This window comes from Hesperophylax consimilis, chromosome 18, assembly GCF_061612785.1.
Source record: "Hesperophylax consimilis isolate HC1 chromosome 18, BYU_Hcon_1.0, whole genome shotgun sequence".
In the NCBI taxonomy this organism is placed as follows: Eukaryota; Metazoa; Arthropoda; class Insecta; order Trichoptera; family Limnephilidae; genus Hesperophylax; species Hesperophylax consimilis.
Genome location: NC_142853.1, coordinates 21,196,573 through 21,212,830, shown reverse-complemented (window position 1 = coordinate 21,212,830; position 16,258 = coordinate 21,196,573). Strand labels below are relative to the sequence as shown.

The following is a 16,258-nucleotide window of genomic DNA, read 5'->3' as shown; positions in this document are numbered from 1 at the left end:
TACAGCAAGTGGTCCAGTATAGAGCGCATTGGCCCAACACGTTTGCCCAACGTGTACTGGCAGCTAACAAATGAGTGTTTTATCTCGTAACTTCACTATTCTAAATGGTGTTTTTTACACATGCAATTTTTTATTTTGTTTATTTTGCTGAACTAAAGGGATAACTAATTTATACGGTTGACATTTTATAACATTCAATGATTTTGTAAGTGTAAGATGTAACTTGATTTAATTTACGTATTTGACTGAGCGTAACGACGTCCTCTTTTAACTCGACCATTTGGCATTCCATCTGTTTGTAAATTTCTTTGTTACGTTCCGGTTCCGGTTTCAAGATGGTTGCCGTTTTAGTTATTCGGAAAAGTTTATTTTTTCAAATGTGAAATCGTCGTCTTTATTTTAAATAGGTAGGTATTTTACTACTTACACATCTCATGATTTCAGAGGTAATTTGGCTTTTATGTAAAGTGAGAAAAAATTAGAAAAGTACTTTTTTGGACTCGAGGTCTACTGTTCACAAAACTACAATATTATAGGGTATTTGCTATGACTAGTTTTTGAACGCGAGGTCTACTGTCCACAAAACTACAATTTTATAGGGTATTTGCTATGACTAGTTTTTGAACGCGAGGTCTACTGTCCACAAAACTACAATATTATAGGGTATTTGCTATGAGTAGTTTTTGAACGCGAGGTCTACTGTCCACAAAAATACAATTTTATAGGGTATTTGCTATGACTAGTTTTTGGACGCGTGGCCGACTACTCACCAAACTATTATTTATTTGACAGTTGTTTGTCTGTGATTTGTGACTTGTACACACACACAAACCCACCCTAGCAGCGCAATTTGCGTCCAAATCGGAAACCGTCGAGAATCTCTGATTGAATGTTTTGAAATTCCGCCTGTAGCCAGTAGTCATGCGGTATATTTATGAGTCATGCTAAAATTTCACGTGTAGGTACGTGTGCAACATCCGGAGCAAAATAATTTTGCAATTAATACTTAAATGATAACGTGCAGACTTCACAATTCTCAATTCCATCATTAAATCATATTAACAAAATAATATTAGTCTTTTGGATTGCCCCGTGAACATAGGAATGAGTACATACTGCTAAATAATTGTTTTATTCGTACTGTTGTTGTGCGATACGAATGAACTCAACACCGGTTAAACAACTAGCCGGCGTATCGTATCATAGCATATACGAGTACCTATCGCCAGTTATAATATCACACGCTTACAAGAGTGGTCGTCTTTGCGATTAAGAATCTCAAACAAATCTATTTGCTAAGTGATTCGATAAGAATATTATACAATTTGATATTATTATTACTTAACGCTATGGCCGACTCTATCAAGGTAATCAAAATGTTATACAAATATTTACAACTATAATATTATATGTGATCATAAATTTATTTACTGTACGAGTCTCTTTTATTTTCATTTCGTTCCAAAATTCAAATTTCAAAATAATTTACACGAAGAGATTGGTGAGAAGATGATTTTTAACTAATTTTAACATTTCAAATAGGTAAGGGTAGGTACCTACCTACCTTTTCCAGAGATAAAATAGAAAATTTAGGTTAATTGCGTAAATAAACAAAATAAAAAACAAATATGTACCTAACTACATAATTATGGATATTTTTCTCCCGACAACAGTATTTATGAGTCTGCAATTTAACATTTCGAATGGTAGAATCCCGTGTTTATTTTTCTCCTTTTCGACGCGGCACGATGGTTGCCATAAGTGTTTTCGTTATATTATTTTGCTTTGCAAAAACAGTATGTTGTATTTTTGTTGACAAAACGCTGGATGCATCTACCTACAAGTTGAAATTTTTTTATATTCACTAACATTTTGGCTATACCCTAGTGTGCTAAGAAATCTACCGTGACTTTGCTTGTAGCTCACCGCACTTGCTTCTAATTTAAGGTATTGCGAACCTTAAAAATGGTCCCAGCATATCAAAATATATTTTGTTCGCTTGAAAAGGAAATTTTGTATCTTTATGTTATTCTAGCTTGTCGTTTCGTCACTTGCAAATATATTATTTTTTGTGAAAATCTGTGTCAAACGTCATACTTTTTAATTTTTAGTAGGTACTGTATTTGTGTACAGGAAAGCCTCATAAGACCTATTTTTATGAAAAACTCTTATTTAGCTAAAAATTAAAATAAAACTGAAGAGTTTATTCATGTGTCTTCAAAGTATAATATATGTATATTTTTTAATAATATTAAGGAAAAAACCTCTGAATATAAGTAGCTATTCCGGAGAAACTACAGAGGACACATATAAAAATGATAGAATGTCTGGTAAATACAAAATCTGGTAAGACGGTAGAACTTACAAAAATATAATTTTGCAAAAAAACAAGTAAGTTATTACAATAACCCTTCGTAATTAAGTTAATAGCGCCTACCATCGATTGGTAGATGCTACGTACCCATTTAAAATGTTGTTCTCATTTGTTTACAACAAACTCCACTCTCCGTACAGGAGATCCTGTAAAATTATTCGTTCAGAGCTTACGTCATGTAATTGTACGTATACATTTGCGAACTGAAACACGAACCGAGCCACGAATTACGGGAAAGGAACGAATCAAGTGTAAACGGCATTCCGCGCCATTTGCGGTTGCTCCGTTCCTTTTCCATAAGTTGAGGTTCAGTTCGGTAGTTCGGCTCGAGTATGTACACATAGCATTATGTTTTACCAAAACAACATTTTTTTTAAATTCACAACGTATATAAATCACTATTTTGCAAGAGCAGGCGGACGTTGTATGGTTGATGTAGAACACGCATCCGGCGATGCGACGAACCTACTAGATCTGTAGAAAACCTTATCAAAATCCGTTGCGTAGTTTAGAAGAACTAAGCGCATAAACAGACAGACGCAAATAGCGACTTTATTTTATACTATTTAGAGACACCTGAATTTTATCACAATTTATTCAAATATTAAGCATTTTGATGACGTGTACTCTGACAGCAGTGATATCATTTTTTCGGTGACCGGATAAATCATCACAATAATAATTAATCACATCTTTAAAAAGTTATATAAAGTCATGGAAAGTGATGAAACAAAAACTTTATTAACTGGGTTAAGCAGGTTAGGTTAGGTTAGGTTAAAAAAAATTCATCGTTTCTAATAACTTTATATAACTTTTTAAAAGTGTGTTGAATTGTCACTGTGTTGAGTTACAATGGAACCCATTTTTTCATCTCTCCCAAATTAAAGCGACATTTCATTTAAATAAGCGAATATATAAATAATAAACTGGACTGTATAGTTTAGTTTGGAATGCAAAATAATGATTCTTCAAGTTAGGAGGTGGGTTTGGGTACCGCCGCCCTGGGAACCATTGATTGGATTACCAACACCTCTGCCATAGGTCAGCCCAAGTGGTGCGCTACGTTTGGTGATTAAGCAGTTCAGGATGCGCCTGCCCACCATCTGCGTGACGTGCCAGATCGGGAGAGGCTGGTTTGGTATCTCCAAGTGGTCTCTTGACCCATCGCCTTGCACCGCAGTGGGAAGGATATATTCAAATGTCCATAACTCCTGGATACACTGATCCCTAGATTCCTACCCAACCCTGATACCCTTTCCCTTTCCAGAACTTGCTCTCCTTCCTTTCCTCAAAAATGACCCTCCACACAGCATCCCAAAAGATGACATAGGCTCTGAGGAAAATTATTTTTCTCGGAGCCTCCTGAATGGGGTTATAAAACTATTTAATTCTGTCGAATCTTTACTGTATTTTCACAGCCTTCTGTTTTTGAAATTCCTGTTTCTTGCTGTTTTATTATATTTATAAATGATGAATTTATAACAACTATTTATGTTTTATTGTATTTTCTTTATATTGTTTCCCTTTTATATGACCGTGGTCATGGCTCGATGTTATTGCAAGATGACATACCCAGCAAACAAGTTTCACTGCAGATTATTATTTTTATTTTTTGTTATTATCTTTGTTTGCGGCGCGTAATTCTTCTAAAGTACGGAACGGATTTTGATACGGTTTTCACAATCATTTAGAGAATTTCTTCTGGAAGGTTTACATATAGAATACGTGCATGTTATATTTATATAAAGTTCAGAAAAGGTCGTTGTTTACAATCAAGTCTTAAAAATATATTTTCGGGCACTACGTTGTTAAAGCTGGCTAAACCTTATGAGATACAAAATAATGTACTACGGAATTGTATATCTTATGCCTACAGAAAAGTCCGCGGCGGTTTATGTCTTTGTCCTAAGGATAACCCCCAACAACGCCGGGTACACGTCTGCACGTTAGCTAGTATTTTTTTAAAAGATTGGATAAGCTTTCAAATTATTTTCCAATCTACAATTTAAATTTTTTTACGTATAGGAATAGCTACCAGAGTTGAGTTGAAAATAGTAGGTAGGTACTCACATATTATATGTATTGCTTTCACACAACATGTTTCAAACTTATTCAACCACAGAAAAAATTTTAAAAAGATATTTTTTAAATAATAAAAAGAACTCATTGATAAAAATTTTCGAGTACCTACTTATTTAAATTTGATTATCCTACACATTTGTTATCCCCTTTTGGCTGATAACAATTAGTGGGCATAAACAAAAAAAAATGGAAGTAAACAATCTAAGTATGTGTTGCCTCAACTTTCATTGCGTGATCTATCGACCAACAAAGTCTAGACAGGGCGTTTGGATGTTAAAAAAGAAACCGAAACCAACATTATTGGGTTCAAAAATTGGTTTACGAAAACATTTATTAAAATAAAGTGCATTATTTCGCATTGAAAAGATCGAAAGAAGCATCGCATTATTCCACCGAATTTGTAAAATACGCCATATCTAGAGTTGATACATCGATGGCGTGACCTATACAATTCTATTGAATCATTGTAATAAAACATGAGAGTATATTTTTCTACATAGATCACGGAAATTTATGTTTTTTTCAAATACGAGATGTTTCTAGTTTCTAACTCGTGACGTAACTATATTTTATGAAAACGTTCATTTTTGTTATAGGTTCCTACGTATCAAAAGGGATATTTTTACGATAGTAGCGACGACGTGAATTGATTTTCGCTGGAGTAGGTACCTACCTATATTTTGTTATTGAAAATGTGAACTGTACGGTAAAATTCATATTTAAAATACATAATTTATATAATGAAATCACTTAGTATTCGAAAGAATAAATAGTGCATCATAATATTAAAATAGTTTTCTGTTACATATATTAAAGGTAGGTACTTTTTCGCGTATCTGAATTCTCCAAACAATCCATTCCAATTTTGAAAATAATGACACTTAAATTTTAAAAGTTGTTTTGACCAGTTATTAACCTAACGTTGATATAGGAGTATAACAATAATAATATATTCATGATAATATCATTGAATTGTGTATGTGGGGGGTTATTAATAAATCAACAAATACATTCTCAGAAATTCTCATAAATTCTAGAAAACTTATATATACCATATTTAGTCACTATTCATAGGTTCGAGTAGCGAATAATAAACACTGACAATAAATACAATTAAATTAAGCTATCAACAGAATGATGAAATATACTCTTTCTACAATACACTTAAAAAATAAACCTCCGTCGCATTTGTTTGACGATCATATCCATGATTATTTATTTTATTTATTTATTAATCTTAAGTTAGCTCACATCTTCGTGTGTGCTAATAGTTTTATAAACATATAAACATGTACATTGTTTGGCAAACATAATCTTTCTTTAAATATTTCACTAAAGTCACAAAAAAAAAGAAACATTAATAATTGAGATAGACATATTTTCTTAATTCATTTTTGAACTTATTAATATTTTCTATCACAGCAATTTCCTTCGGGATTTTGTTATAGAGTTGAACGGCCTGGTACATCAGAGATTTTTGGGTGCTTGTTTTTTTTCTTGTTGGCAATCTAATTTGCTTAGCATTATTTAGAATTTTTACACGTTTGATTCTCGGTCCATTTAGTATGAACTGCTTGGTGCGTGATCTGATCACGATTTTGTCAAATCTGAAACGATCCGATGATTGTCAAAAACTCAAAATGGCATCAGAACACCTCAGACTTCTGAGTGAACTGTTGATTAGCTCTATTTGCGAAGTAACGAATGTTATTCATTTCAACACCGCTGATTATAACTTACCCTTTAAATAAATGTCTGTTTTAACGCCATGTAATCCTATGATTTAAATTACTTGAATAGTACCTACCTAGCTACTCAGAGCCGGCTCTGAGTTAAACGGCGCTTGGCGCGAATAAAATTCTGACATTTCTCGTAAAAATATACCAAACCAGTGGACGCATAGGCAGGTGATCACTGTAATCAATATTATTCGGTTGATTTGGGAAATTTGTGTAGCGCCGTTTATGTGAAAAATAATCTCAAGGGCGATGTGTTAGGATAGTTAGGTACTAGGTATTATCAGCGCCTTGGCGCCTTGAAGGCCGCGTAAGGCCGGCCCTGTAGTTACTCAACAGTTTACTCAGAGGTATCGAATTACTCCCTAAAATAACGTTTTTATTCTTAACAGACAAAAAGCGGAATCAGGAAAGAGTCTGATACCTTTGGAGAGCTGGATGTGGAGGCGGACAAGTATTACGGAGCTCAGACCCTTCGCTCCGTCATGAACTTCCCCATCGGAGGGGATTCCGAGAGAATGCCTGTAAGTATCTACTTACCTCTAAATAATTATAAATAAGTTACCGTAAGAGTACTTAATACATTTACGAAATGAAACGCGAACCGTACCCCGAATTACGGGAAAGGAACGAATCAACTGACTGCAAGCGGCGTTTCGCGCCATTTGCGGTTGCTTCGTTTCTTTTCCATAAGTTGAGGTTCTGTTCGGCAGTTCGGCTCGCGGATGTATACGTAGCATTATACAACAGACATCATAACCATGGCGCTACATCCCAGGGTGGGATTTGGTCTCCTCCACAAATGTTCTCCACTGGCTGGGGTCCCTCGCCATTCGCTATAAATTTGTAATGTAGGTAGGTACTTCGTTTATTTGGTCCCGATCAGTTCCAATTAAGTGTAATCGACTGTATATTATGTATGTGAAATAATTACTCACATACAGGGTGTAAACAAAACGTACCCAAAAAATTATTACCAGTGATTTCTGAGCATATTTGGAGTAAAAATGTATGTGTCATTTTGCTGTGCAGTGGTATTTTTTTACAATTAAAAACATATTTTTCCACTACACATCGCAACCGAATAGTTGGGTGTAGCCATCACGGGTCACGTGATACGTACTCCGTTTCGTTCCAGCAGCATGGTAACAGAATAGAGAGAGCGCCAAAAAAAAAACTACGTTTTTACGCGAAATATGCAAAGGAATCGCAGGTTAAAATATTTCGACTACATACCATTACTCCCTATAAAAAATTCTAATGGTTTTCGACACTTAATATTAAAATTACAAATGACTACAATAATTATTGACCATAAAAAACCATTATTTTGTTAAGTACCTAAATATTTTTTTATTTGTTACTATCATCAATCATTTACACCTGTATCTGTATGTAATTAATATGATATATCTATTTTTTCAGTATCCAGTCATTGTTGCTATGGGCATCCTAAAAAAAGCAGCTGCCGAAGTCAACATTGAGTATGGCCTAGACGAGAAAATAGGTATGACCAAAATTCGAAGATGATTATTTTACCAAGTATTTTTCTTTTTCTTTAAATAACATTAGATCGATTTATCATAATCTTATAAAACGTGATGGGAATTCGAAGTGACATCATGCATAAATAATTTAGCAATCCTTCTTTCTTGATTCATGGAAGGTAATTATAATGATTACATCACCTCTGGAACATCACAAGGTCGTATAATATTGATAGAATATACATTCATCTTTGTTTCACCCTTTGACCTGTGATGGTATTTATTTTTACTTTCCTACTTTATGTCTGAGTTAAATCTTTCCCACAGGAAAAACTAAACCCTTCCACACACTTTTCAGCAAATAATCATCTAGTCAATACACATTATGCAAGTGCATTATATAAGTATAATAAATACAAAATAATACAAGAACAACACGTCAAATCACCAGAGATCGAATGGGAAAATAATTCACCGACTCCAGATATTTTTATATCAGAGGGTTCGGCTCGGTAGAACTTCTAATTGGACCTATAAATCCTGATCTCTCAATATAAATATTTTTTAAATCTTTCGTAATCTTACATGTACTTAAAATGACTGATTCTTGCATTTTTATATATAAATTCTTTGACAGATCTAACACCTATGTCTAAATTTTGAATGAGAGAGCTAGGTATAATGTCAATAGCCCAAATAACAAATTGTAATATTTTTATAGTCTGAGAATGCCAAATTATTTTAATCTCATTTCCTAAATCTGTGTATTTTCTTACTTTTTTTAAAATTTTGACTGGAATTTTCATTTTTTGATTTTGAATGACAAGTTTGAAAAGCGCTGTACTGTGTGAGTAGCTACTTTGTTTGGGCTAACAAAATTGTAATAAATTACAGATTGTTTAGATTCCTACATTAAAATTATAATAAAATTATTTTCAGCCCATGCCATATCAACCGCTGCCGATGACGTAATATCAGGAAAGCTGTACAAGGATCACTTCCCCCTGGTCATCTGGCAAACTGGTTCTGGCACTCAGACCAATATGAACACCAATGAAGTAAGGCCACCAAACAGGATTATTTATAATAATCTTGCGAGTTTAAAGAGTGTTGGCAGTCCCAACTTTAGTTGAAGTTAAAAAGGAAATGAACATACATCTATACTGCTGCTACCTATTAAGCTTTTAATATGAGCCTCCCCAAGCACCATTCACTTCTCTCAGTTGTCTTCCCGTTCCTACCGCATGTCTCCGTTTGAATTGAATTTAAATAACTCGTTGATGCAATCCTCTGACAATTCCAGGTGATTGCCAACAGAGCCATCGAGGCCCTCGGTGGTGAACTGGGATCCAAGAAACCCGTCCACCCTAACGACCATGTGAACAAGTCCCAGAGCTCCAACGATACCTTCCCCACGGCTATGCACATTGCTGTGGCCATGGAGATCAATCAGCTACTGATCCCGGCACTGAAGAAGCTGATGGCCTCTCTTGACAAAAAGTCCAAGGATTTCAGCAAGATTATTAAGATTGGCAGGTAAAAAATAGTTCAATTGTATTCTTCTTCTTCTTTCGTATGGTGGGGGGTCAGAGGGGGACATCTAGATCTGCGAGCCATTTTAGGGCCTCAGGCGTCGCCATGTGGACCTCATCAATCCCGCCGGGGAATGAATGGAGCGGGCATTCGTTGACCACATGTTCGGTAGTCTGCACCGCACCACATTCACACATCGCCGACTCTTTAAGGCCCCATCTGTGCATCATGTATTAATTTTTTTATTAAAATTTTTTTATTATTTTATTTTTTTATTAATTTCAATTGTATTAATTATTCATTATTCATTATTTAGTAGCCACCGCTGGCTTGAACCCCAATATACTTATTTAACTTGCTTGACTCTTAATAAAGGAGGGTGGTTGATCTGATAAACAACTCTTTGCAGAACTCACACCCAGGATGCTGTGCCCCTGACCTTGGGTCAGGAGTTCAGCGGCTACACGCGGCAGATAGAGCTTGGCATTGAGCGCGTCAACGCCACTCTGCCCCGCCTCTACCAGCTTGCCATAGGCGGCACGGCCGTGGGTACCGGCCTCAATACCAGAATTGGCTTTGCCGAGAAGTGCGCCAACAGAATTTCACAATTGACAGGTAATATCGACGGCAGCCAAATAACGTTATCTACAAAAAAACAAATAATTCTAGATCATAAAGTCAAACAACGTTATTTACAATAAAGCAAAACAATAATTTATAATATGTTATACATAATATTTATGTAGGTGCAAATTTTATTATTTTTTAGGAATCCCTTTCATCACGGCTCCCAATAAGTTTGAAGCCCTGGCGTGCCACGACACCATGGTGGAAGTGTCAGGAGCCATGAACGTTCTGGCCTGCTCCGTCATGAAGATTGCCAATGACATCCGATTTCTGGCTTCTGGACCCCGCTGCGGCCTGGGAGAGCTGAGTTTGCCGGAGAATGAACCCGGATCATCCATAATGCCTGGCAAGGTGAACCCCACCCAGTGTGAAGCCATTACCATGGTGGCTGCGCAGGTCATGGGAAACCATGTGGCCTGCACGGTGGGAGGGTCCAATGGCCACTTTGAGCTGAACGTCTTCAAGCCCATGATAGTCGCCAATGTTCTGCGCTCAATCAGGTTAATCGGTAACTTACCTGCTTATACTTATTTATCTTAAAATTTATAATTTACATTTATTTAATTTACAGGATATTTATATAATGGCCTGTTTATATGATAATCTATAGGTAAATATGTGTGTTTACAGGTGACAGTTGCAATGCATTCACCACAAACTGCGTTGATGGGATAGTTGCCAATGAAGCCAACATTGCCAAGATCATGCACGAATCTCTGATGTTGGTAACTGCTCTCAACCCTCACATCGGCTATGACAAGGTAATTATTCGCAAAGTCATCGCTCGTCAAAAACCCAGTAGGTTGTACAATATCATGATCAGAAAATATTATACATAGTTGCTTTGACAACATAAAATCTAGCATTCACTCTTGGTAGACAGAAGGTTTTGGAAACATTCTTCAGGTACATACTCAAAATCCATGTTAAAATATCTTTTTAGTATCAAACAGCTTCAGGTTGTATCGGCAAGTACCCGACAAACTTTAACGAGCTATTCCTCAGCACATTTGGAGTAAAAAATGTTATTGGCGCTTTGCTGTCCAGTAACATTTTTTTTCCATTAAAAACAAAAAATAAATCCATACTCCGTCACTGTCATTTGCATTGTTTCTCGTGTTCAACAGCTGTTATTAGCAAGTGTGTCAAAAAGTGTCTTCACTCTTTCGTACACACTAAATAATAATAGTCAAAAATGAGACGAATGGTGCCGTGCCATTTCGTTGTGATTGTAAAAGCGCGCAAACGTAGGTACGTACGTACATTATTCAATGAAACTCAAACAAAATATTGCCAGACGGGTTTTCAAACTTTGACAAACGATAAAACATTGGTGACATGTGGTGAAAATATGAATAGTAAATTTTTTATTAAAAAAAAATGTTACCAGACAGCAAAGTGCCCATAACATTTTTTACTCCAAATGTGCTAAGGAATAGCTGGTTAAAGTTTGTCGGGTACGTGCCGATACACCCTGTATAGATATGTTTAATTCGACTACCATGTGTCTAGTGTGGTAGTCGAAAAGCATGTAAAAAAACTGTATCCAAATATATTGTAATGAATAAAGAAAAAAAAAAAGTATTTAAAATATATAACAAATATAGATCACACAACCGAAAATTCAGACAATAATGTAGAGGAATTTTCTATTAATGATGTTCCCTACCTTCCCGCATCTGATATTTGGGAACCATTTTAATCAGGGAGAAACAATCTATACCACCAAAATAATAATATATATTGTGCGTTTTGTAGATTAGAAATGTGAAGACTGCTCCGATAATGGTTGTCATTCAATAGAAGCCGAACGAAGAAGACCTTATTTTATTTTAACCATATTATTTATACTTTTCGTATGAATTGTTCCCAAAAAACGATTAAATTAAGCCTTTGTCATTTCAGTCTGCCAAAATCGCCAAGACAGCCCACAAGGACGGCTCCACCCTGAAGGAGGCAGCTCTGAAGCTGCAATACCTCACTTCGGAAGACTTTGACAAGTGGGTCAGACCTGAAGATATGCTGGGCCCCAAGTAAACATCACCGACCTAATGATTTCGCAATAATATGTCATCTAATCGATAAGTGACAATTATGAGTTTAATCTACAAAGTATTCTATATTTTTGTTATCCTTTTAATCAAACTAACTCGTGTTAATCATCAGAAATACTTTTTGGATAGTTTGCTTTCTGAAAAGTCTAACAACGTCCATGCTGCTAGAATAAACTGAAGCTATAGACCTATAACATTATAATTATCATCTTCATATGAACATTCATTTTATGTAGGTATATAATATTAATTTCGAATATGATGGCGACTGTGATATATTATAGCACATAAAAATAAAAGTATACAATTTTTCACAAATACTGTCATTAACTAAATATTGCATTTAATTCAACTTAGTACATAATATTATATTTTATAAAGACAACTGAAGTCCCCGGCGTTGCCCAGGCTTTAGTTTTTTTTAACTCGGACCTAGACAGTGACCTTCTTCTTGTTTTGAAGGTCAAGTATACAAAATTTTATCAGTCTTGATATAAAACTGTAGATATATATAAAAAAAATCAAATCCAACCCGCCCGCCCGGTGTCCAACTGCCCGCCACAGACACTCTTCATTACATAAAGAGACTTGTGGATCCCCCGCAATGCTTCGCTATTGCTAATGTCTTTTTCGGGCGCCTCTGACTTCTTCCACCATTCACTACTGTAAACCACTATGTTACTGTTAAAAACTACATTACATCGAATTTAATTCAACTCCGTATTTCATGACGGTGCAGAGATACTGTATTAAGTATTCCACGGGCATCCCCAACTTCTTCTACTATGTAAGCATCTCTAAACACTCCTGGCACTAATAAAAACAATTTTTATAATTGTCACCGATGTCGGTCGACAACTTTTCCAGTTTTTCGAGCACAAACATAATCAGGCCAAATTTGTATACATTAAGATGTTCCAGAATGTTCCAGGATGTTCTGGAATGTTGTGGAATGCTCTCGAATGTTCTGAAGTGTTTTAGAAATTTCTAGAGGGTGAAACTTCCAGCCCTTATATCTTCAAAAGCACGTCCTTCAGGTAAAAACGGTAACCTTCCTCATGGATGGGAGATAGAGGGCTACCACATCATATATCTCCATTGATCGTACCGGGACTCGTTTCTGAGTTTTAGCAGCATGCACATTATATGATTACATATATACAGAATAAGTATGCTTATAATTTTTTTTAAATCTCACACAAAAGAGGTAGTTTATTTGAAGTAATTTCCCAATTTTTATAGATGATTTTTTTTTTTACTAACACTCATATTTTTAGTATGTGGAAGGTGTAACGTTATAAAAAAATCTATTCAGTAAAAAACAATAATATTTTGTATTTTAATTCACTTTTGTAAGAATTTCACATAAAATCCCTTATCACATTTATGTGAGCTGCCATAAATAAAAAAAATCTAAATACAGGGTTTTCCAATAAGAGGTGTTTGAGGTGTGACAATTTTGCTTGTTGACGAAGCGACCGAGGTAGAAATGGGCCTCATCACTCAAGATGATTTGCATTTGATTTACTCAAGTGAATTTTAATAATTTCAATGCGTTGTTAAAGCGTCTATCGTTCCATTTTTATTAATGGCGTAGTTTCTACTTTTCAAATGTCAAAAAATGACAGCTTCAAAAGAAACATCTACCGAAATAGCGGGCTATTCAAAATAACAGCTCTTATTGGAAAACCCTGTATTAAGATGTTCCCGAACGTTCCAGACTATTCCCGAAATTCCAGAATGTTCCAGGATGTTGTGGAATGCTCTCGAATACTGTAGAATGTTCTGGACTGTTTTAGAAATTTCTAGAGGGTGAAACTTCCAGCTCTTATATCTTCAAAAGCATGTCCTCAGGTAAAACGTGAACCTTCCTCATAGATGGGAGATAGAGGGCTACCACATCATATAACTCCCTTGATCGTACCGGGACTTGTTTCTGAGTTTTAGCAGCATGCACATTATATTATTACATACATACAAAATAAGTATAGTTATAATTATTATTATTTTTTTTATATTTCCCTTATCAGGCACAAGAGCTCCTCTTTTCTGATAAGGTATACATGACCAATTATGAAACTAAATATTATATTTTGCAAAATATGTATGTATTAATGTAACTATGATCTATATTAAAATAATAAAAAAAATAAAAAAATATATATTTTTAAATCTCACACAAAAGAGGTAGTTGATTTGAAGTAATTTCCCTATTTTCATAGATGATTTATTTTTTTACTAACACTCATATTTTTTAGTATGTGGAAAGTGTAACGTTATAATAAAATCTATTCAGTAAAAAACAATAATATTTTAATTCCCTTTTTAATAATTTCACATAAAATCCCCTATCCCATTTATGTGAGCTGCCATAAATAAAAAATCTAAATATATATTTCAGCAGCAAAGAGTTTTTTATAGACAGGGTAAGTAGCCATCTTAAAGAAGCTCGGCTTGTGAGATATTTAAGTCTGTCAATTTGATCTCTGGTAGGAACCCTGGCAAGATAAGCCTGATATGACGAGCTTAGCACATATCATAAACCTTAAAAGCCCTGGCCGACCTATGAGCCCAGCTCGGTTCTCGGTCAATTGATTTCAAAATTTGTAAGGATCAAAGGAAGGAAATACGGTTTTAAGTGCTTAAGCTATGTTAAGTAAATTAATAGAAAGGAACTGTGAACTGTGAGTATATTATTTTTAATTATTCTAATAATTTCAATGTATGAAGAGGAAGGGGCGTGACATTTTTTTTTTGCATCAGGTACCTATAACATGTACAAACCAGTAAAAAGTTCAACAAACAAAAAATAATTATATTCTTCATGTGGATATTTTCCCCAGATTCAGGGAAATTGTTTAATCATTGCCACATTACTTTTTATTCCTAAGGGATGTGTAGCCGCAAAGGAACCTGCTACTTTTGGAACCGGTTCCTATTTTAAATAATATTGTTTCTGTTAGTTAGAAAATGACGTAATCTTATGATCTGCCAAACTCATAGTTTTCACTCTCAATTTTAGGTGACTCTGCCATGGATATATTTTCCTGTAATTTTGTGTAAAACTGCGAAATAAGCCAAATTAATTTTAATAACTAGGGCTTAAAATTATCTATCGTCAATATGGGCCGGTATATCAATTGCTCTTTACGCTCGCTAAGTACGTGATTCCTCGCTCAAATTTAAGAGGGCTAATTCGGCAAGTTAAGCCATGCTAAGCTTGGAACTAGCCATGTTTTAGATGACACGTGTCTTATTTGACATTTAAATAATTGCATAAATACTTTCGTCTCGCCCAAATTTACGTAAAATGCCAACTTCCAATCAGTGTGGACTTCGATGAGTCATAGAGCAAAGATGAATTCTATATATTTATTTAAAGTAGTGTCTGGGCCCTGTAGTGGGCAGGCGGATGGATTAGGCGGGTGGATTTGTATACAAGAATTTTATACAAAACTACCGTTTTATTCCAAGACTAATGAAAGTTTGCACACTTGACCTTCAAAATAAGAGGAATGTCACTATCTAAATAAGCTTTCGAAAAACTCTAAGTAAAACACGGGCATCGCCGGGGACTTCAACTAGTTAATTTTATATAAAAAGGATTTTAAAAGGTCCAATCAGAGAACGGTTGGTTTGTCATAATTTCATGAAAAGTCCAGCAAAACAATTACAATTTACAATCAGGTTCCTCGTTCTAGCCTAGTATTTACCGGCGAGTACGACGTCACAGGTCATCGCATGCATAAATAATACTCGTGCTTTCATAGTGCTTTCACACAAAATGGGCTTAACCCCTACTGTGCGGCTGGCTACATTTGCAGTCCATAGGTATACTGCAGTGTGCAGTATATAGAGCTAGGTTTTAGAAATTTTAAACGCATTTAATTACCGTTCAAGAAAATTCCGAAGTGAAAAAGCTAATTTTGTAGAATCGTTTTTATTACTTCATATGTAATTTTCAATATTTAATTTGGTTTTGAGAGACTAACAATTCTTTTCCACTCTCATAGGGATTAAACCAAGCTTCATCAGGATATAATAATAGATATTATTTTATCCTGATGAATCTTGTTTTAAGCGAAACCGATGGATTTGTTCTAAAATATATGTTCGTGGTTATATAAAAAGTGTTTTTTTCATTTAAAAATATAATGCTCCACCACGAAGTAATTGCTTCTTACAATTTTTTTTTAGTAAATATATGTACATATATATTTTATAATTTTATTATTGTGTTTTTAATGCAGTTATAAAGGCTTATTGGTATTATTATAATATTGGATGAGACAATGAATGGGATATGTCATTAAAAAATTAAGTAGGTTTTGGCATTTTTCAGACATCTTTCCCCCCCCTTGCGGC

The 16,258-nt window shown here is 34.9% G+C and overlaps 1 protein-coding gene across 1 annotated transcript; it reads left to right on the top strand.

Annotated features, from left to right (window-relative positions):
- The first annotated feature begins 1,243 nt into the window (after nucleotides 1-1,243).
- LOC149415486 (fumarate hydratase, mitochondrial-like) lies at nucleotides 1,244-14,130 on the top strand. The gene is made up of 9 exons (XM_089642429.1): nucleotides 1,244-1,367; nucleotides 6,585-6,716; nucleotides 7,618-7,699; nucleotides 8,619-8,737; nucleotides 8,983-9,215; nucleotides 9,622-9,827; nucleotides 9,982-10,347; nucleotides 10,470-10,600; nucleotides 11,745-14,130. The coding sequence occupies exons 1-9, from the start codon at nucleotides 1,350-1,352 to the stop codon at nucleotides 11,874-11,876; spliced, it is 1,419 nt and encodes a 472-aa protein (XP_089498555.1). The 5' UTR covers nucleotides 1,244-1,349; the 3' UTR covers nucleotides 11,877-14,130.
- Nucleotides 14,131-16,258: the final 2,128 nt, after the last annotated feature.

Excerpts from the sequence above, each read along its gene's own strand:
- LOC149415486 (XM_089642429.1), top strand. Across the intron at positions 6,717-7,617 it reads GGGATTCCGAGAGAATGCCT|TATCCAGTCATTGTTGCTAT; the intron begins GTAAGTATCTAC and ends CTATTTTTTCAG. Across the intron at positions 7,700-8,618 it reads TGGCCTAGACGAGAAAATAG|CCCATGCCATATCAACCGCT; the intron begins GTATGACCAAAA and ends AATTATTTTCAG.